Below are 23,054 nucleotides of genomic sequence, written 5' to 3'. Positions count from 1 at the left end.
TCTAGCATCCACACATACACACGTATCCATTAATCATGATCATCACATATGTCAATCACATCACAAATCCAATAATCAACTAAGTCTACCCATCTGAGACTTTATTCAATCGAAAATATCAACAATCATCCAGCGAAAAGGTCTATTAGCAGTTCTTGTTAAATAATCCATTCAATCAGTTTAGTAAGTTCATCTTTAGACAAGTATGGCCACTGATCCTGTGGGTCATCTGCCATCCTGGTCTCATTCTATGGCATTGATTTAGATTTCTTGTCTCGATCATTTTTGCACGATTGTCATTCATCAACGTCAGCTAGCCAGGCATAATGAGTAAACCTATCATGATTCATGCATGGCACAATTAAGATAGCATATAACCATAATTAAAGTACAAGAATGCAAGAATGGGTATGAATGCAGGAATGACATAAAATGAATGCATCAAGTGGGATAATCATCCACTTGCTTAGTTGAATATCCTTCAACCCGCATATGCACCTAGCAAGCTTTTACCACATTAGGTAGGCATGGGCAAAGCTAACATCTACCTTTGAGTAGGTTTTCACTAGTATTGGGTATTCGGTAACCATATGAGGGAAGCCCCTAGCAACCCATGCACGAAGTGTGCATGTAAATCATCTAGAGTGAGCCTCTATGAAACAACACAAGAGTGCTATGCAATACATCAAGTGAGATACTCGTCCACTTACTTCAGTTGTAAATCCATCAACCAGCATCTGCACTTGGCAAACTTTTACCACATTAGGTAGGCATGTACAAAGCCCGCATCTACTCCTTGAGTAGGATTTCACTAGAAGTGAGCATCCAGTAACAATTCTATCAGGAAACTATACAAAAAGTTCCCCAGGGAATGCAGACACGAGGTGTGCATGCAAATCATCTAAAGCGGGCCTTTAAGAATCAACACGGGAGCGTTATATATGCAATGCATGTAATGCATGCTCAATGCTCAATACATCAACATACATACATTATCTTATATGACTCTTTAGATGAGAGGAAACACTGATATCATAAATGTAATGATACATAACTTTAAATATAAGCAATTCTTAGTAGTATCCATTCTCCACTGTCATTCATATCTCAACCATTTAATTTAATATGCAATTTTTTATACATCAATATATCAACTTAGCATCATAATACAACGAACATAACAATCAAATCCATCTTAATCATACATAGACGAGATATGTTGGGATTCACTCATTTGTACTTGGTAGAGATAAATATGCAGAACAGTCATACATGTTTGAATCTAAGATCCCTAATAAATAATGTAAACAAAATCATGAATTGATCCAATTATTCCATCCAATAAGGCCCACCTTTGATCAAATCAAGATAACCCGTTATCCTTTATCAATTTGGTAATTAACCCAATGTAATATATGCATATTTCAGAATATGATAGATTAACACATGGATCTGTCAATTGAACTTGTCGATCTATCGAGCCAGATCAAAGGCCCTCGATCGATCCTTTCCATCGATCAAACATGAATAATAAAAAATCTAAATTTTGCGGATTAAGTCTCTGGACACTTTTTGCATCTTTCAATTGATCAAAACCAATCATTGATCGATCGAGATAAAACCCAAAAATTAACTTTTTGGTTGTTGGATGATTTTCGACTTTGTCGATTGATCTACAGTTGTTGATTTCTAGGCGATTGGATAATCCAATTTCACAAAAAAACTTAGGATTTTTATTATTTTTAAGTTATTATAGATTTTCCACATACATGGTTTGAGTCCAAACCATCCATTGATTTTCATAATATTAATTTTGAGGAAAGCCAAAGGATTGCTCATATCTACACCATCCAAGATCTTCAATCGTCATACGTCATGATTTATTATATCATCATGGATCATCATTGACAATCCAACGGTCAGATCCATCTAAAATTTTACGTAATATACTAGATCTAACCCACAGTAGACATGAATAGTGTAGATCGATCTAAATATCAAAAATCCATCAAATCAACAAATATGCAAAATAATGACCAAGGTTTATTCTGATCGGTATGGCTTGCCTCGGTCACTCCAGAATTTGGAAGCCTAATGTGTTTTGGCCTTAGGATTCACATGATCCAAATGGATCTAAGCCGACACCACTAGATGGTTCCAACCCGATTTCTACAACAGGAGATCTCACTCAAAGCCTTTGTCTATTCTCCAAAACTTCCCATGTATTAAAGCAATAAACAAGAGGTTGATATGCGCCATTCATGGCGCGGATCTTTGGGTTTTAATCGAAAGTGTAAAGAAAAATAGATAAAAAGGGTAAGGAAACCTACCGCCTAGAGCTTTCTTCCACATGCCTCCCCTCTGTCTCTTTCTCTCTTTTCTCTTTTCTTTAGAGTTTTCGTATGAGAATTCTCTATGGTTCATTTTCATAGACAGTGAAGTCAATCCTCCGACCTCTCCTTCATCCAAAAGTGCCACCAACATTCTAATTGATTTGTTTGGTTACTAAATACAAAATTTTAATTTTAATTCGATAAATTCAGAATTTTATATGGCTCAAAATACAGGAACATCCATGTTAAGTTACATGGACGATGTAGATAAAACACATAATTCATTGTGGGTCCCATAGAGTGCTGACCAGTACGAACCTGAGTACTGGCTGGTCAGTACGCAATCCGCTTCCCTTGTTAAGGCATTTCTCGGACCCACTACCTTGAAGGTAGGACCTGTCTTTCCATGATAGATACCTTATCATATGATAAATACTGCTATGGATGGTCATACCCCCAAAACCTCCATCTGATGATCCTAACCGTCCAATTTATAGCATGCAAGCCCACATTCATTTAGCAAACGAGTAATAATTTTCTGATGAGGTGAGATCTCAAGTATGACCCATTCATGAAGAGAAGTGTCCATAGCTTTCCAATCCTTTTAGATATGCGTGTGGGGACATCTATGCCAGAACAAACAGCATGCTTATAAACTAAATAATGAGAAGTGCTCTGGTGGTCTCATACCACCATAAGTTATAATACTCCTACTTGTTGTAGGACACTTAGTGCAAACAATTGATCTAAACTCTTCATAGGTCCAACACACATTTCGTCATCTACCATACGAAAAACACAATTCTAATAGTATTAACCATTTGAGCAATGGCTTCTAATTTCAACGGTCAAGATCATTTATACAACAAGTCCAATCACTAATCTGATCCATCTATTTATTACAACCCACATCGAATCCTTACAATTCCAAGGGTCGGATCCATTTCTTGGAAAGGGGATGTCTATATAAACGAAGGTCAAATTAAAGATAGATTGGATCATCCAAGTAATGCAATGCTTGCATGGGAGGGTTCGGATTGATCAATTGGACTGTCCAAGTGAATATATTCAACTGGGAGTACTATAACTTATACGCGCTCTAAGAGTATTGGAATATTCTCCTAATTATATATAGGGCTATGAGAAGAAGTTTGGATACAAGTCAGGTAGTCGGGTAATCGAATATTCTTCTACTATTAAAATTTTTTAAAATAAGTTAAATAAAATTAATAAAAATACATAAAATTAGAAAAACTTGCCAACTCTGACAAATGATAAAGCCCATTAATGCCCAAGAATAAGCCCATTAGGTAATTTTATGAAAATGTTCAAGAATAATTAGATAAGTGGATACAAATATGGTAACATACATGCCCAACCCAAATAAAATAAATTTTAATCGGCTAATATTTTCCTTATCCATATCCAGATTTCTAGGAAAAGATATATCTGGTAATCAGGGAAACAGATATCCACTGTCAGCCTAATCGGACGATAAATATGTAGTTTATTTTGCATGTTTAAATGATGGGCCCATGGTTCAGTTATCCAGGCCATTGGTCCCTCAAGCCTCGCCATGGATGGCTCATTTACAAACAGAGGAATTATAGCTATCCTGGATCCAAGGACGTTGTTTGGGCGTAAGAAATTAATAAATGTACATCCAAACCGTTCATCAGGTCCAGTTCACCCTTTGTCACATCATGGTCAGCTGCGAGCAATAGTGTGAGGCGGTAGACGGTTATAACCTCCTCAAGGACATGGGATTATACAAGCCGGGCCTATGATTGGCTTTGGTTCGGATTTTGAACTACTTAAGCGGGGCAACGGTTTATCATTCTCTACGAGTTTCAAAGTTGTAATCAATGCCATTAATATATAGGAGACTCCTGCCCAAATAAGTTATCCATATGTTTATGGAATCTGAGCAAGTAATTCTGTTGTAGTATATTTCTGACCGTTCCTGGAATAGCTAGTTAGGGAATGACGTGTGCTATTACACAGGAAAAAAATAGCATGAAAAGTCTTTAGAAATATTTGGGGCACTTTTTCAGGAGAGTATAATTGGTGATGAGTTGGATGATACTCATCATCTGACAACGAGGCATGGGCAAGAAGTTCAACGGGTGGAAAGCGGTCGAGCGGAAAAAGACAGAAGAATACGAAGCGACAGAAATATCTAGAAGACTGACATGCCAGCTATTCAGCTATTGTAACTGTTGAAATAAAAAAGAGAAACCCTTCAAAGGATACTGCAACAAGGATCTATAAATAATAATAAATTTGATAAAGCAACGTATCTCATACCAATCCAACAATCAAATCAAATTATCTTTCTTTATCATATCTTAGATCTATCCTAAGAGTAGCGTTAATTTTTAATCATAATTTAGTAATGACAGCAGTAATCTTTAGTCATAATCCAGTAGTGATAATCATTGGTTATAATTCAAGTCTACATTCATACACTAGATTATATCTATTCTCAATACAAGTTCATCTTTTAAAAAGGCTTTTTGCAATTGCTTCTTGTGGTCGATAATAATTACTTCAATTTTTTTTTTGATTGGACTGGTATATTAAAACCCTTTTATATGAAAAACAAGAAGCAACCCATCATCAGAAGAACTTCACCCTCTGAATATCATTTGATCATCTTACTATTCCATCATGAGTAGCTGAATAGGCAACCAATCTTCTCCTATCTTGGTTATATACGCTCACATTCAATGTATCTGCATATGCCGCTTGGGGTCAAGTTGTTCAATTTGAATCAAGCCACATAATTGATTCTAGCACACCTGCACACACCACACATGACCAAAACCAAACCAAGTGCTAACAAATTGAATCTTCGGTCACAGAGAACACGGAACAAAATGGGTTGTTGTGGTGTCTAAATTTCTTCTCTTTTCAAGAATGGTAGCCCTCATTCAACGGTCCAAAATGTACAGCTTGATTCTTATCGTGCATGCATTGTGTACATAGAGAGGAAATGAGGAAATGGCATGCAAGTCTTTATAGGTTTACCAAGCTCACACGAATGTACGGCGCCCCTCGTCTGCAGAGGGGCACACATGTCGATACAGCACGTTCTAGATCCAGTACTCAGAGAGATTTGGTCACATAGTTTAGATCATCGTGCCCGGAAAGTCAGACAGATACACACAAATTTTTTTCTTTTTTCCTTTTTTTAAAAAACAAAAAAATAAGGTAAATAATCATTGAAAGAGCGCTGAAAGCAAAAACAAGAAACAAGGGAGAGAAGAAATATTACAGCTTATTCAGCAACCTCTTACCTCCCACCCACTCATTCAACAACGTTATCCCAGATATGAGAGACTACCCCCTTGACACTTAGGGCATGTTAATAACTTTTTTAACTTAAGCTAATAAGTTGCTTTTTTTAAATAAGTTAGTTTGATTATTAAACTTAAAACAAATGGCTTTTTAGAAAAAGTGATTTATCTTTTAAAGTTATTTTTTATTGCTTTTCAACTTCTAAAAGTAACTTATTTTCTTCATTTATATTAGTGTCACTACCTTAGAAAATTATTTAAGTTCTTGAGATTGGAAAATCATCCAATGAATGTACGGATGATCTAGTGGGCCCCAAATCATGATGGCCCATATCGAGGTGGCCCCACATGATGGAGGATCCTCATCAAAGGTCCACCCCTAATGATGAATGGACACATCCAAGGTAACCCCGCATGATGGGCGATCCAAATCAAAGGTAAGCTCCACAAGATAAGCAATTAATAATGGTGGCCCCTGTCCAAGTCTGGTCCCACATGATTGATAGTCCACATCAAAGGTCAACCTAATGATGAGTGACCCCTATCCAAGGCAGGTCCCACATGATGGACAACCCACATCAGAGGTGGCCCACATGATGGACGGTCCACATCAAAGGTGGGCTCCACATGATGGGCAGTGGATATTGAAGATGTGCCCCATGTGACATATGACTAACATCAAAAGTGGGCCCTACTTAATGAACCGTGCAGATTAAAGGTCGGCACCTATTAATGAATGGTCTACAACCAAGGTGGCCCCTGAATGAAGATGGCCCACATCAATGGTGGGGCCATACAATGAACAATCCACATCAAAAGTTAGCAGCAAATGATGGACGGTGGATGCAAGGAACCAAAAAGACTCTCTGAATCATTACTTGTAATGTTGGAAACCAAATATGTCTTTCTACTTCTTGGATGATAAGTATCTTGTTTGCCAAATATGCTTATCTACTAGAAACCAAGATAAGCTACTTATGGCATAAGTAACTTATCTTGCTCTTGCTCCGGTGGTAGACTCTCAAGGAGTTTCAACACCCGGTCAAGGGTTGAGTGTCCATAGGTGGTGAAATCCCACTACAGCGTGAGTGAACTTATCTAAAGTAACTTATGATCCAAACGCCCCCTTAGGACACATTGAGAAAGCAACTACCTCAAGGGGTAAAGTAGGCAGGAGGGTACAAATCATGCGGACAGCCTAAATGATATCCTCACGCCCGTTCATTTTTTGTCGTGACCATGGTCCACCTTTTGAGTGATTGGACTGATTTTGGGCCAGATAATCAAATAAATACGATCAACATCATGGGAGGCTCAGATCTTGCAAACCCGCCATACCGGTGTCTTGGCATGTAGATGAGTGGGGATATGGAGTGTCTTTTACAAGAGAGGTTTGCTAGAACACATCCCAAATATCGCTATAGGATTCAATAGAAACTACAGCCATTGGATATGGGGTCATGTTCGGTGATTCAAACTGCTGATCGAAGGAGATAAACTGATGAAAGTGGTGCGTTCAAAATCTTCAAAATTGAAAGATCCTAAACTTTCAGTGGCACACAAAACAGCAGGTAAGGTGATAATAGTCCATACTCAAAAGGAAATGAGTTAAATTATCAAAGTGTTAAGATGTTTAAATATGAGAGTTTCAATATTGGGTGTAACCCATCCATGGTAACACCCATTATGTAAACAGCTTGGATCACAGAAAATGACCTCAGATTGCAATACATCAGGATATATTCTAGCGAACAACTTAGGCTTCACCTTGTAAATTTACCTAAATGCTCTTCATTTTGCTTTAGAACCCATCCCATGTCCTTTAATAATGCATGGTTTAGCATTTCGAGAAACTAACAGTGTGCGAATTTTTGCCCCTGGCTACTCTCGTATGTATGGTAGGGCATAATTTATAGACGTTGTAGCCCTTGGTGAGTTGAGCCATGTTTTGGCAAGTTTTTTGGTTCTACCATACCGGGTCAAGTCATCTGAGCATTCACCAAATCATGTTTTCTTGAGTAGACAAGGGATGAAGAGAATCAACATTTACTTTTTTTTCATTTTCCTTTGATTGGAAAGAGACTAAGAGAATTACAGGATAGACAAGAGGTAGAAAAACAAAAAACTCAAAAGCAGCTGAGATTAAAGTGCAACAAAATAAAGAAGACGAGCCCATAGCAGAACAAATCCTGAAATCTCAGGAAGCTGAACACTATCACAGCCTTCAGTTGTCGAAATCTCTTATTGTAGCCCAGAAGATAGTGCATCGTCCGAGTCCACCTTTAACTGTAAACAGGAGAGAACAAAGGAGGAAAAAAAAAAAACATGGAGATTTTACAGCTGCATCACATGCAATCAGATAACCAAGAAGCAGCCTTGAGAAATAATAACAATGAAAAAAACAAAAACAAAAAAAAACACCTACTTGTTTCAGGTGGTTCAGCAAAGCTCCATGTATCAGCTTCTTGAGTTTGTCACACTGATCGACCATGTGACCACAACTCCTCAACTCCTCAAGTTGGCACCATAGGCGCTCTATGGCTGTGTACGGGAACCAAACAGCAGACATCTTTTTCCGATTAATGATGTCAGCCGGTCTCTGTAATAGGAAGATAGAGGTAGGTTATATTGAGAGCAACACTATAACAGTAGTTCAAATAAGAAAGGAAAACAAGATAGAAAGAAAAACATATAAAAAGACATTATAATGGTAAAAATTAGTCATGCATTCCCATCTAAGGGGTTCAGAGTTCAGATCATGAAATCCAATTTCAAATTTCATTATTAAGTTTCTAATGTTGGACAGACAACTTCCAAAGATCTTAATTTTCATAAGATATAAGATGGGCCGCATGCCTGCGACATCAAGCATCATTTAGTGGGGAGAGAATAGAAACCCATGCAACACAGTGCTTCGGATGCTTTAATTGGCAAGGTGTGGCAACTAAAGGAAAGTTCCACCTCATTGATTGGAAGTGGGTAAGCCAGTTGGGGAGGGAGGAATGGGTATTAAACGCCTGGATGATTTTAATTCAGCTCTGTTGGGAAAATGGGTGTGGAGATTTGGAAGAGAAGATGATAGCCTGTGGAGTTGTATTATTGCCAGTAAATACGGAACGTCACCAATGGGCTGGTGGACCAAATCTTCTTCCCTTTATATGGCTTCGCATATTTGGAAAGGCATTGCCAATATCTCAAATAAAGTGTTTGAAGGGATAGGGTTTGCTGTCAGGAATGGCGGGCACACCAAATTTTGGGACGATATTTGGTTGGGAGATTCCCCGCTTAGAGTGGAATTCCCAAGTCTAGCTGTTATAGTGTCCATGACGAACCATACTGTTCAGCAATGCTTCTCCTGCGAGGGTCCAACCAGTGCTTGGATCCCACTGCGTAGACGCCACCAGGCCAACCATGAAGTGTCCAAGCTCCTTCACCTGCTCGACCATCTTCAAGGAGTGCAGGCAGATTCAGGGTCAAAGGATCATCTGATTTGGAGACAGCAAATCTGGTCTATTTACAGTGAAATCTTTCTTCGCTCTTATTCAGAATTCACCTCGGAATTTAAGCCAAGTGGTGATGGTTCCCATTTGGGCTTATGGAGCCCAGCCCCAGCTTACGCGTTTGGTTGGCTCATTGGTTGCAAGAAAGTTCTCACCGTCAATAATCTATGTAAGAGAGCAATGGTTCTCCCAAATGTCTGCATTCTTTGCAAGTCGGACACCAAATCAGTGGACCATATCTTCATTCACTGCCCTTTTGCGTGGTGCATCTGGTCTTCTATCCTGGAGACCTTTAAAATCCCGTGGGTAATGCCTGAATCTATTGAGGTTCTCTTTCCGATGTAGCACAAGGGTGAGCCTACTATTAGCAGCAAACCGAAATGACGCCTGGCCCTTCTAGCAACCCTTTAGGTCATTTGGGCAGGAGAGAGAACTGCATGTTTAGGAAAATTTCCAACTCTGGCCCTGTTGTAAGTAGCAGAGCTCTATTAGGGAGCGCGCCAGTTACTGTGAGCTTCTTGGGGAGGGTTTTTTTTTTCTGTTTTGTTTTTGTGGCTTCCCGCTTATATTCTTTGCCTTTAGGCTATCTTCTAATAAAATCATTATCTTTCAAAAAACAAAAATGAAAAAAATAAAATAAAATGCAAGAGTCTAATTTGGCAGAGGTGGGTCATCAAAACTTTAATTTATGAAAACTGAGATCTTCAAAAGTTTTAAATGCAAATATGGTCTATGATTTTCTATACATGGTTCTCTAGCTGACTAAAGGTTACAGCTTCTCCATCAGACTGCTTATATTGAAAGGAAATACAGTGTTCACAGGATAATTAATCCTAAAATGAAGAGGAGACATTGATTTCCAGGACAGAAAAAGACGTTTTCTACTGAAATCACCGTAAGGACAAAATATGGCAACAGCAACAAATATCTAATAAGATGCTTGATGCACGAAATGTGGATTTTGCGACCATAATGCTTAATGCATTGACCACGAAGAGAAAAGGATGACCAGTTACCAGAGATGCAAAGGATTCTATGTACTCAAGCAACAAATTTGTAGCTTCTGTATATCGACCATAATCTACATAAAGACGGAATAGAGCTGCAGCGTCCGGTTCTTGGCCAGTCATTCCCCAGGATGTTGCCCCCTTTCTTCCACCCTGTTACATCCATGCACATGTCAGTAAGAGGCAACAAAATACCCATGATACTTCTGTACATACAGTTCTCACTCTGAAAATTTTGTAAATCCAGCTTTATTTTTTAAAAATAGTGAATTTAGCGGGTCAGATGAGAAATTTCAAGTTTTTTTTTTCAGGGAAAACCACGAAGGGGCAGTGCCTAACTGCTGTGTCAGCATGGGACTGACCAAATTTGCATTTTTTTTAATTTTTTATTGGTCCAAATTGATGATTTTTTAAGAAAATAATTTTCAAAAAATTTGAGTCCAGCTGGCATGTAAATTGTTACCAAGTCAAAACACAGAGAGGAAAAAAAAAAAAAAAAAACGACAGACCACCTGAATCCAAAATCTCTAGGATGCAACTAAAATGCTAGTACCCATGAAAAAAGCTATGAAATTTTCCTATATGAAAGCTATATTCTTCGTTTCAAGGGATTTTATCCAATTTTCATATCAAAGAAAGCTCCCCTCATGTTTCTGGAAGTTGTTATTAAATTGCTAATCAATTCAAACAAGAGAAATTACCTTGAACATATGAACCAGCCAAAGAGGCAATTCAATCTGGGGATCAGTGTGCAGAAGAGTTTCAGCAACCGTTACTGGCAACCTCGGGTGCAACTTTCTATATTTCTCCTGTGATTAATCACCACATCAGGAAACATACATGGGTAAAGAAATGTAGAAATTGAGAGTGATAGGATTTCATAACATTCTTTTTGAGAAAATGAAATCTGGATCCATTTGATTACGGATTCTATACATAAATACATGCATGCACATTTTTTCATAATATAAATAGAAACCCTTTCCACTGTGCACATTACCAGGGGTGTGAATCAGGACAGTCCAACTACTGGATCCTACCACCTTGGTTTCAGAAACCAAAGCAACTGGACAATCCTAGCCATCACTTTTCCACACTTCTCCCAACTGAATGTAGATTGTTCACCAATTGTGTTTTCGTACAATCAATTTGAAGGCCACCAATCCAAAGCATCATCCAATTCACAAAGTGGTACCAATATGATTTTCATTTCATCCTTCAAGATTGAACAAGTATTTTTCCTCACCAATTGCACAATCGTAGAACAAGATGGCATCCATGGGAATAACAGTAAACCACATTTTAACACAATTTGTTCCCCTAGTTTAAAAAACAAGCTTTGTTCTGTCACTTTCAACTGATTTTCCCTTCTTTTTTACTCAAATGTCAATGACCGCATGGTGATTGAGTAGTGACGCCTGTACCTAGCACCACCTTTAGCTTCATCATTCCTACCCTCCAAACATCACTCTTTCAGTGCCTATAAAAGTATAAATGCATTCCTCTGAATGGTTGCCTTTCCTCTATGCATTTTCCACATACGATACATTCTTGAATGTTGGATCTGAGAGGAAATCATACCCGCAACCTAGATCCAATTAGTCAATATGCACTTAAACCACTGAGGGGGGAAAAGTAAGAGGAAAAATGATGTAAGTGAAAATAATTGAAAATGTAAAAACAAATGTATGGAACTTCGAGGAAAATACCAAGTTATTGGTGCTTGATTATTCAAAAAATGTGGCATATAATATCACAATCTTCCTCCAACTTCAGTTTGAATGTAAAACAAGTTTCCAGAATTAATTACTGAGAAGAGAAGAAATCCCCAGACTTCAAAAAAAATCCAACATCAACCATCTAGAAAAGTATCAACCAGTACAGATCCAATTTCATTTCATTCAGTTGATGATAGAGTAACCAAAATTTAACTCAGTTTCCATGTTTTAGCACAGCAATAGGCTCCCATACACATGCAGAAGAAAAACCCTATTGACTCAAAAGCAGTCATTGTTGCCTGTGTCATCTAGAAATCTATCTTCACAGGATCTCCATCATGTTCAGAAGGTTGGATTTATAGAATGGAACCTATGGCTTCTCGTTTTCAACATTTCAACCCCTTAGAAGAATAAAAGGAAAGTTTGTAGTTTCGCTCGCAATCAGCCATTACTTCTTTCAATATTTTGACCATTCAGAATGCTAAATTTACAGTGGCTTCACATTTTTAAATGTTTTGGTGTTACTACTATCAGCACATCAATAGGAACTCTATGTGAATATCCATTCAAGAACTAACAGAAATTCACATTCTCGAATTAAAAAGAAATGTCAACAGCCAGCCCTCACTACAGCCAATTCCATAACCAAATACTTGTAAAGATCAAATTTGAGGAAGCAATGAAGTAGCCACATACAAGATAATGTTCAAGTGTTTCCCACTGATTAATTCCCTTGGATTGATAAGCTGTTGGGTTCATATCAATTGCGCCATGAACACTTGTTTCATCCTCAGATGATGTCAACAGAAGACCATGTGCACTCCTATAATTCCTGAAATAAGTAAACATATGTGTTTTAGATCAATCACCCATGATACATTAACATAACGCCATCTAACTAAAAGAGAAATGAAAAAAAACAGAATGAAACATAACAATTTAGCTTACCCAGAAAGTACAGAGCCTACTCTATTTGGACAGCACTTTTGTGAGATAGAAATGAAGACTCGCTCCAGTTCTCTGCAACAAAATCTCTTTATATTTTTCATGCATAAGGAAAAAAAATGGATTGATCTTATGACACTTAGCATGAAAGATCCAAATTGCACCTTTTCAATCCTGAATCCTTCCAGAACTTCAGAAGAACAGTAAATGCCATATCATAATAGTCTGCCTGGACCAATAGATCTACTGAATCTGCTACAAGCGTTTGACTACCTGAATCAAAGAAAAGGAATGTTCCAGTAAGGCAGTAACGACTGCTTCCAAATGTACCATGCAGAGATTCAGATGTTTGAAAAAAGTTTCCAAAGGTTTAGCAATCTTGTTGTTGATGATGGGAAAAGCTAATATCACATGAGAAATAGCAAACATGCCTCTACAGGAAACATGACACACGTGATTGACATTCAGATCGCTGATTGGCAAGCCCCATTGTCGATGGGCCATGGCCAATATCATCCTGAATCCTGACCTGATGATCCCGACAGCTTAAGTGGAGACTTTGTCCATTGAATGTGAAACATTAGCCTACCATTTACTGATTGATCTCATATTCGATTTTGGGAAGAAATTTCAGGCTCTGATCAATCTCTTAGCTCCCTCTTCCCAAGACTGGCATTAAGCAGTAGGGATCACGAAATAAGCATCTCTCAATGTTTTTCTGCTTTGAGTAATCAAGTGTTTGGGTGCCTCATTATTGAGGGAACCTCAATGAAGATAAAATAGAGGATATTGTTCATTGTTAGCCCCTCTACAATGCTGGACTCCTATGGTGACAGAGGTGGATGGTGTCGAAACTTTTAAAGTCAAGGTGCTTTTCAATCTAATCATTCTACAACATTCTACAAGCTAGTTCTCAGCTCAAGGAACAGTTTCCGACTGGGTTCATTTGGTTGTATCATGTCCTGACAAGTCTCCGCAACAGTTGGTTAGTTGGAAGGAATAAAATGTTAACCATAGTTCACCTCAGGAATTGGTGTATGATCATCCCCAGTGCTTGCATCATTTGCCTTGGAGAGACATAGTCGTTGAATCATGTATTCATCCATTTCGACTTTGTGAGGGCCTTTTGGGGGATAATCTCAGCATATCTCAGATAACCTGGGTTATGCACCTCTTGATCGACTCCTTGTTTCTTGCTTGGCATGAGGACTACTGTGGCGTTGTGAGGGCCTTTTGGGGGATAATCTCAGCTTATCTCAGATATCCTGGGTTATGCCCCTCTCACTCAACTCCTTGTTTCTTGCTAGGAATGAGGGCTGCTGTGGGCCAATAAGGAAGGTTCCATGGAGATTAGCACTTCTACGTGGCATATGGCCGATTTGGGCAGAATGGAAAGACATTTGACATCTTTTCACGATTTGGCTACTAGATCAGAGGATGTTTTCAGGAAAGACAATAAAAAATAATGTGTTGGGCTAGATCCAGAAAGTCATTCATAAATCGTTCCTTTGACTTTTCATCCTTCTGTGAGGTGTAATCTTGCTTTGCGAGATGATTCCTCACATCACCCTTTTCTCTTTCTCTGGTTAATAAGATCTTCATTCTTGGAATATATATATATATATATATATATATATATATATATATATATATATATATATATATATATATATATATATATAGTCTCTTATGATTTCAAAAGTCCAAATCAAATGATTAGGACTGTCCACCGATCATTTTCTGGGCAATGGTCAATCCTCAATAGGACCAACTATGTAAGTAATCAGGATTCCGTATGTGTACCATATGTCCTCATGAAGGTGCATGTGTCAATTGCATCCGATGCTGTGTGTATAATAGCATTCCTCCATTGATAATCTCCCGCTACAATGAAGTTGAGATTGTAAACTTTTTTACCACTTTACCTGTAAATGCCGGCTTAACATTTGCTAGTGCAAGTAAATATTGTGCTGATGTTAGCACATACTCATTTTCAAGCTTCTCAATATCAATATGGTGTTGTGGCCTCAAAGCCTCCAGATCATCACCAGCTGCCGCTGCAAAATAGAACTTCAAGTAAGCTAGTATCGAAGTGTAAACACATGCACTATCAGAATAAATAAAAATATTTACAGTTCTCTTCAATGATAGTCCGAGCCTTCTTGTTTGGTGATCGTTGTTCAGGACAAGTGTAGTTTTCATGCTGAGCATCAATCCAAGCATATGAAGGATGAACAAGATGCAGAGTATTGATAGCAGAGGACAGAGCAAAGAGTCTCTCTTGCAGCGCAGAGGAAAGCTGCAGCTGTTCTTTTGAGGTCAGCTCATTTCTCAAGCGAACAGAATATTGATACATGTAACTAGCTGCCCTTCGCCAGTTTTGTCGGTACATTTCAAAAGCATAAAGTATCTTGTACGGATTCGTCTTTGCTGTAATATCCGAGCGCTCAGCCTGCATAGTTCAACATAAAGATCTCTATGAATTTAATTTACGAAATGGTTTAAATTTACTGGGAAAGAACAGCTGTTGGCGCATGTTTATGGAACTCTGAAACTAGGTCAAACCTTCCAAACTAGCTCCTGCTCCACTTTGTCCATTAATCCAACAAAGGGCAGCTCACCATCGCAAAGGACCTGCAACAAAAAGAAAGCAAACCTTTTCATGATCCTGAAATTGGAAAACCAAACATAAGATAACTCTCACATGCATCAAAACACACAAGGAATAATTTGCATGACTTCAACAAGTATGATGCCACATTGTCTTTCATCCATACACTGCAAAACAGCAGCAGATAACAAACTCTTCCGAGTGAAAAACTGGTATCAGGTGGAACGGCACAGAAGAACGATGGTAGTTAATAGAAAGGTATTTGAGGTAACATGAAGTAAGAATCATCACTATGTTTGATCAAACTTCTTCCATGAAAAGACAAGACAAGTATTGTCTTTTTCAAGCAGCCAAATTTTTCTCTATTGCTTGGTCATGTGAAGTAAAGGAGGAGGAATACCATGCAGGTAATCCTTCCATGAAAACACAAGTATTTTCTTTTCTGAGCAAACAATCTTCTCTCAATTGTTTGAGTGCGAGAGCGATTCCATGAGGAAAGTGATTTCTCCATCAAGGGCGAGATAGACAAATCAATCAAGATATCCATCTCCATCCCACTCGAGGGCTAATGCTCTCAAGTGGGGAAGGTCGAGAGATGCAAGAGCCGAAGGAACGAACACCTTACCCAGAGCAAGAAGCCTTTCAAGAGGAAGGGGTTTCAAGAGGTGTGGGATACAGTCTACCATCAATGGTGGACGTGGTGACAAAAGAGTGAAGAGGGTGAATCTCGATCTTCAAGCAGGGCGCGGACGTGGTGACAAAAGAGTGAAGAGGGTGAATCTCGACTTTCAAACGGGGCGATGGCCATTTGGGGGAAGTGTCTCGGGGGGGGGGGGGAATACAACTTGCATAAAGTCCATCAGTCCCAAAACCACCAAGCCCACTAAAGCCAAAGGAAGGGACAGAAGAAATCCTACTGAAATTTACCACCAGCAAAAGTACTACATATCACCAAGTTTGGGTAATCGTAGAGTTATCATAGTTTGATGATTGAACCCATGCAATTGGGCATCCTCACTCAGCCGACCAAGCTAAGATGTGGTAGTTAGTAGAACCTTGTTTTCGAACTTCGGCGTAAACTGACATTTATCGCGAGGTTAGCAATCTTACCTCGAACCAGGAGCGGATCAAGAGAACATACGAGAACCCAACCAAGCTATACTAGAGCATCATCAGGGAATCACAGATTGCATGGGTGGCTCCAAGATTTTCTATGGGCACATGCATCTTATGTAATTCAGTCTTATGGTCATTTTGTTACGCTTTCAGTTTAATGTTTCTATTCGGCGGTCACGGTTATTGGCAAGAACTCATTGAATCCATCGTTTGGGCTGATGAAAAATTCAAAGTTGCTCTTGCTCCTTAGCCAAGAGCCTTGAGCCGTGGAAAACTTCCTAGAGGGGTGGACAAAACTTAACTTTAGGAGGGTTTTTTGGAAGGGTGGGGGAGATCCAGGAGGTGGTGATACCATGGGCTAGAGCCTAGGGGTTCTACGAAGATTAGAGATTTTGCTTCGTTTGATTGCTGAAGGCAAATGACGTCTCGAAGGTGGTGGCAGCACTCCACTAAAAAAAAAAAAAAAAACATTCAAAGGGAGCTGCTAGTTCAACGGGCCAGATATGGTCCAGAAAGGGGAAATCACCAGATTGCGAAGGTGGAGAGCCAAGTTGCCGGAAAGGCTACCAGGGGGGCGCAGGGCTAAAGGTTTTAAGGGAGCAAAGGCTAACGATCAAGGGGTGAGTTCTTCTTATTTCTTTAGGGATTCAATGATTTAAGGTGTACTTAGGAGAGATTATGATTCAGGGCAATTACCCACTTGCTCTAAAAGCTCGAACTAATAGAGCACGGCGAATTAATCCATTTATCTAATAGCCCAGGCCCCACATCCCATGGGTTTAGGACCTCGGCCGAACCCCCCTCGTGGGCCCCAAATCACATGGGTACCGCCCCATACAAGCCACCCGCCTGTGCCCCTGCATTCTACCGGCAACCCCACTCGAGTCCAGTATGAAAATGCCACTGCATTAATCACCCCCGGTGAGGAGTCTTGAACACGAAACGTCCCACTCTGATACCAATTTGATGCAGGACAATTAACTACTTGCTCTAAAAGCTAAAAGCTCGAACTAATAGAGCATGGCGAATTAATCCTTTTATCTCTTAGCTCAGGCCCCACATCCCATGGGTTTAGGACCTCAACCGAACCCCCCTCGTGGGCCCCAAATCACATGGGTACTGCCTCACACGAGCCACCCGCCTCACATGGGCCGCCCACCCCAATTGTGCCCCCGCATCCCACAGGCAACCTGATGCAGGATAATTAACCACTTTGCTCTAAAAGCTCGAACTGTTAGAGCATGGCGAATCAATCCCTTTATCTCATAACCCAGGCCCCACATTTCATAAGTTAGGACCTCGGCCGAACCCCCCTTGTGGGCCCCAAATCACATGGGTACCACCTCACACAAGTCACCCGCCTCACACAGGTGGGGCCCGCCTCTCATGAGTCACCCGCCTCCCACAGGCCGCCCATCCTGAGCGTGACCCCGCATCCCATAGGCTACCCCACTGAAGCCCGATGTGAAAATGCCCCTGCAGTAATCACCCCCGGTGAGGAGTCTCGAACCCGAGACCTCCCGCTCTGATACTAATTTGATGCAGAACATTTAACCACTTGCTCTAAAAGCTCGAACTATTAGAGCATGGCGAATCAATCCCTTTAGCTCATAGCCCAGGCCCCACATCTCATGGGTTAGGACCTCAGCCGAACCCCCCTCATGGGCCCCAAATCAAATGGGTACCGCCTCACGCGAGCCACCCACCTCACATGGGTGGGGCCCGCCTCTCACGAGCCACCCACCTCACACGGGCCACCCACCCCGAGTGTGTCCCTGCATCCCACAAGCTACCCCACTCAAGCCCAGTGTGAAAATGCCCCTGCATTACAACCCCACTTGAACCCGATGTGAAAATGCCCTTGCATTAGATTAGGGCTGAGGGGAAGCGTTGGGGAGTCCTAGAGGAGTTGTGTAGGGAGGAGAAGTGGTTGTGGAAGGAGTAGTTTGAAGTGAGGCCAATGGTGCAGGTCCACTCAAAGGTGGTCGATAATGCTTGGGGAGTTATACAATGGAGCCTAGTGCCGAAGGTGAAGGCCGACACCACCTTAAAGGAGGTGAAGCAGTGGATGATGGAGACCAAGGGCATGGAGGACAACTTCAACCTCAAATTTCTCTTTGAAACTGAAGTATGGGTTTCTTTCAAGCTCCAATCGGAGCTTGACTGAGTGTTAATAGCTAGTGCCATTTTCAACTAGGGATCGATGGCTTGTCTCTGATGGTGGGAGGATGTCTTGATGTTTGGCTAGGAGGGGGTTGGTACCAGATTTGGGGCATCCCTCTAGAGTAGTGGTTCTCGATAACTTTTGCCTTGATCGATTCATACATCGACAAGACAATACTAGTGGATTTGGCTACGAAGGTAGAAGCCGACGGTGTTGTCAAAATCGTACGATACTATATGAATCGTATGATTTGTATCGTATCGTTTGTCCGTACGATTCAAATTGTATGGATGAATCATAAATGGGATCAAATCGTATGATTCGATATTCAAACCCCAAAACCGACAGCGTCTGATGAAAAATCTACTTTTTTTCTTTCTTTTTTTAGCCTTTTGGTTTAAAACCTATTTAGGCCCCACCCTCATTAGAAAAACATATCTTTTACAACTTTTGAGAGATTTTGGAGACTTTTGAAGCTTGTGGGCCCTAGGAAACCTAGAGAAAGAAATCAAGATATCTTTTTCGTCGCTCAACGGAATTGAATGCTGCTTGTTGCATTCGATTTCAATATTGAAATAGGTAAGAGTACATGTAAAATATTCAGTTATTCCTTTCTATTTCATTTCTTTCATATATTGGTGAAAATATGGATTTTTCGAAAAAGAAGATAGAATATTTTGATTTTTTTCCATTTTTCAGTTTTTTGCAATTCCTTTTTACGGCTTTGTGTTTAACAGTTATTTACACCCTACATACATTATAATATCACTTCTTTTGTTTCTTTTGAGAGATAGTGATGAGATTTGGTGTTTATGTGGGCCTAAATAGTTTTTTTTTTTTTTTTAAGTTTTCTCATTTATTTCGAATTTAAACTAGTTTTCTCATTTTTAAAATTTTAATCAATTTATAATCTTCTATGTTTGTGTGGGGCGTAAATAGTTTTTTTCTTAATGTGTATGTAGGCCTCGCTTGTCACTTGTGTGTTGCCGACTTGTTGTGTTGGTTCATTTTAAGCATTGAAGATGGGAAAGAAATCAAAGAAGGACAATGATCTTCCATGGGAGTATTGTTCAAAGATGGATGAGAACAATAATATCTACCTAAGATGCAATTTTTGTGGGAAGGCATATTGGGGAGGTGTGTTTCAAATGAAACATCACCTAGCCCGAACGAAGAAGAATGTTGCAGCATGTCTCCATGTAGGTGATGGGGTAACAGAAAAATTCAAGAATTTATTGGATGGTAATGTTAGCGAGAAGAAGCAGCAAGAAGAGATGGCCTATGATGTTGGAAGGGTTCCTATAATTCATAGTGTCGATGAAATTGGTGGTGGAAAAAGATTTTTTTTTTTTTTTTTAAAAAAACAATGAATGATTTTATGAGAAAGAGTAAGCCAAAAGAAAAACAACAAGCCACTCTAAACAAAATCTAGAAGAAGGGAGATAGAGACAGTATGTGCCTATCTATTTCGTGTTTCTTATATGTGAATGCTATACCATTCAACCTTGTAAAGAGTACATTCTCCGCATCAATGATGGAAGCGGTTGATGCATGTGGGTTGGGATTGAAGCTTTCATCTTATCATTGAGGAATAAATTTTTGAAGATGGAGGTTGACTCGATAGAGAAATCTATTGATGTTTATAAGAATTAATGGGGGAAGACCCGAATCACGATTATGTCATATGAGTGGACCGATGGAGTGAATTGGTCGATTACAAATTTTTTGGTTAATAGTCCAAGTGGTATGGTATTTTTAAGATCTGTTGATATATCCAATATTTCAAAAAATACAGACAATTTGTTAGGATGGCTTGAGTCAATGATTGATGAAGTGGGTGAAGAGAACGTTGTGTAGGCAGTTACAGATAGTGCATCTACCTATATGAAGGCGGGTTAGATGTTAATGGAGAAGAGGAAGACATTGTTTTGGTCTCCATGTGTGGCCCATTGCATAGACATAATGCTTGCAGACATTAGAAAGCTGCAAATTCATTCAGAGACCATGGAGAAAGCAAGGGCCATAATAGTCTATATTTACAAACATTGTTGGGTCTTGAATTTGACGAGGAAGCACGCAAAGGGAGAGTTGACTCAACCGGTTGTAACACAGTTTGCTACATGTTACTTAACTTTAAAAAGCATTCATGAAAATAGAATTGGCTTGAGGTCGATGTTTACCTCAAAACAATGGGAAGGTAGCAGCTTCTCCAAGACCGTAAAGGGGAAGCATGTTCAAGACGTAGTTTTGTCCAATGTAGATTTTTGGCCATCTATCAAGTTTTGCTTGAAGACTACTCTCCTATTGGTCAAGGTGCTACGGCTAGTCGATTCAGATGAGAGGCCGAGCATGTGATATATTTATGAAGCGATGGATCGAGCGAAAGAGGCTATATCAAAAAACTTGGGAGGTGAATAAGCGATATTTGGCTATATGGGAAATAATAAACCAATGGTAGAATCTTCGGTTGCAAAAGCCCTTACATGCGACAGCTTATTTCTTAAATCCTAGATTTCAATATGATGACAATGTTCATCCAAATTTAGATATTAAAACTGGCCTATATGATTGTATTGAAAGAATGGTCCCTAATTCAAGGCAGAGGGTCGTCATTGATACGCAAATTGACAAGTTCAAAAAGGCATATGGTTTATTTGGAAGAGAGACGACAAAATTAACTAGAACGACAAAGCAACTAGGTAATGTTACTTACAATTATTTTGCTTCTTTGAGTTTGATTGTGTGCCTATTGTTTATATAAATTATATATGATTATGCTTTAGGTATATGATGGGAGAGTAACGAAGACGAGTGTCCAGAATTGCAAAAGCTAGTTATTCGTATTTTAAATTTAACATATAGTGCTACTGGTTGTGAGTGCAACTGGAGCGCTTTTGAGCGGGTGAGACATTTATTGAATTCATTAATCAACTTATGAATTCACCATGTAAACTGTAGTGACCAATAGCCTGATATTATTACGTTCATAGGCTTGCAGATACATTCAAAGAAGAGGAATAGACTTGAGCAACAAAGATTGAATGCGCTTGTCTTCATAAAATATAATTTCTAGCTCGAAGTTTGTCATGCAAAGAGAGAGAAACGCCAAGGGCTTGATCCTATATGCTTATCAGATATGGAATCTGATGATGAATGGTTCACGGAGAAAGAGGATCCCGCACTTCCTACAGATAACACCTAGATGGACATAGGTGAATGCTTTGTTGAAGGCTTAGAGGATGTGCAAGGTGCAGGACCGCAGGTGGATCTACATCAAAACTAGATGGGCGACGTGGTATGACTTGCATTATTATTGTTTAGTCTTATACTCTTGTAGTCCTATAATTATTAATTAATAGTCTTATATTATAATTTATAATGAATTTTGCAACAACTATTTGTAGGTCCTAGAAAACTTCCTATTCGAAACAAGGCAAAGGAAAAAGGCGAAAGTGGTAGAAGTAGAGGAAGATGAGTTTATTTTGACATCAAATTTTGAAGATGAAAATGATGTTGATAATGTTGACCTCATTGGTCATGAGGAGGATGGCGTTTTGACTTTTTATTTACTTTTTGAATTATAGAAACAAGTGAATAGAGCATTACACATGTAAACGAGAACGGGGAAAATGTTATTTTTTTTAATCATATAGAAAACTTACATGTACATGGGGTGGGAAAAGGGATTATTGTTTGAACTTGATTATGACATGATGATATATACATGATACATCCTTTTGTTTTTTGCATATTTATGACGAAATGGATAATTGATGTGTTTTTCTATTTTTTTATTTATATACAATCTTTACATTTTTTATGACATTTTATGAAATTTTGAAAAAATCTTATGATTTATGATACGATACGATTCAAACCCCTTTACGATTTACGATACGATAACAATTATGACAACATTGGGAGGTTAGGGTGGCAAGGATCTTCATTAAGAAGGAAAAAAAGAAAAAAAAAATCAATTACAGTGCCTGAGAGGATCCCAATCTTGATCGAGGAGGAGATGGTGGTTGTAAGGGTGGAGAAGGAGATTCTGGGGGCAACAGGGGAGGCGCCAAAGAGAATGGTTAGTGTCAAAGTTGGTGGGAGCTCAACCCAGGGGCAACTCAAGGTCAGCAACGGACGACAGTGCACAGCTCTAGTGCTCCTGCAATGCACCATTTGTTGTGAGGGAAACATGGCACTCTACAAATATGTCATGCAGGATAGCTAGCCCATGCAAGACACGTGTCCCAACACGTAGCGCATCGGGAGCTTTAGCTGCAATGACGATGGTAGGTAATAGCTCAAAAGACGACCGAGTCAATTCGAGGACGACGTGTGTCCTAGCTAATGTCAGGCTCAAA

The 23,054-nt window shown here is 39.4% G+C and overlaps 1 protein-coding gene across 5 annotated transcripts in view; it reads right to left on the bottom strand.

Moving 5' to 3' along the window:
* Window positions 1-7,627: 7,627 nt before the first annotated feature.
* Window positions 7,628-23,054, bottom strand: part of LOC131233789 (nuclear pore complex protein NUP160) — a 77,413-nt gene continuing 61,986 nt past the window's right edge. For 4 of the 5 annotated variants that reach the window (XM_058230581.1, XM_058230583.1, XM_058230584.1 and 1 more), the window contains 10 exons: window positions 15,368-15,436; window positions 14,936-15,254; window positions 14,728-14,859; window positions 12,967-13,075; window positions 12,806-12,877; window positions 12,554-12,689; window positions 10,841-10,948; window positions 10,149-10,292; window positions 8,058-8,231; window positions 7,628-7,918 (listed from right to left, as the gene is read on the bottom strand). In XM_058230581.1, coding sequence (XP_058086564.1) covers window positions 7,874-7,918; window positions 8,058-8,231; window positions 10,149-10,292; window positions 10,841-10,948; window positions 12,554-12,689; window positions 12,806-12,877; window positions 12,967-13,075; window positions 14,728-14,859; window positions 14,936-15,254; window positions 15,368-15,436 — 1,308 coding nt within the window. In that variant the 3' untranslated portion in view covers window positions 7,628-7,873. The remainder of the gene's footprint in view (window positions 7,919-8,057; window positions 8,232-10,148; window positions 10,293-10,840; window positions 10,949-12,553; window positions 12,690-12,805; window positions 12,878-12,966; window positions 13,076-14,727; window positions 14,860-14,935; window positions 15,255-15,367; window positions 15,437-23,054) is intronic. The other variant, XM_058230582.1, reaches the window with a different exon arrangement.

The sequence above is a fragment of the Magnolia sinica genome, chromosome 18 (assembly GCF_029962835.1).
Source record: "Magnolia sinica isolate HGM2019 chromosome 18, MsV1, whole genome shotgun sequence".
Taxonomy (NCBI): Eukaryota; Viridiplantae; Streptophyta; class Magnoliopsida; order Magnoliales; family Magnoliaceae; genus Magnolia; species Magnolia sinica.
The sequence above is the reverse complement of the archived record's forward strand: the minus strand, read 5'-3'. Positions and strand labels throughout refer to the sequence as shown.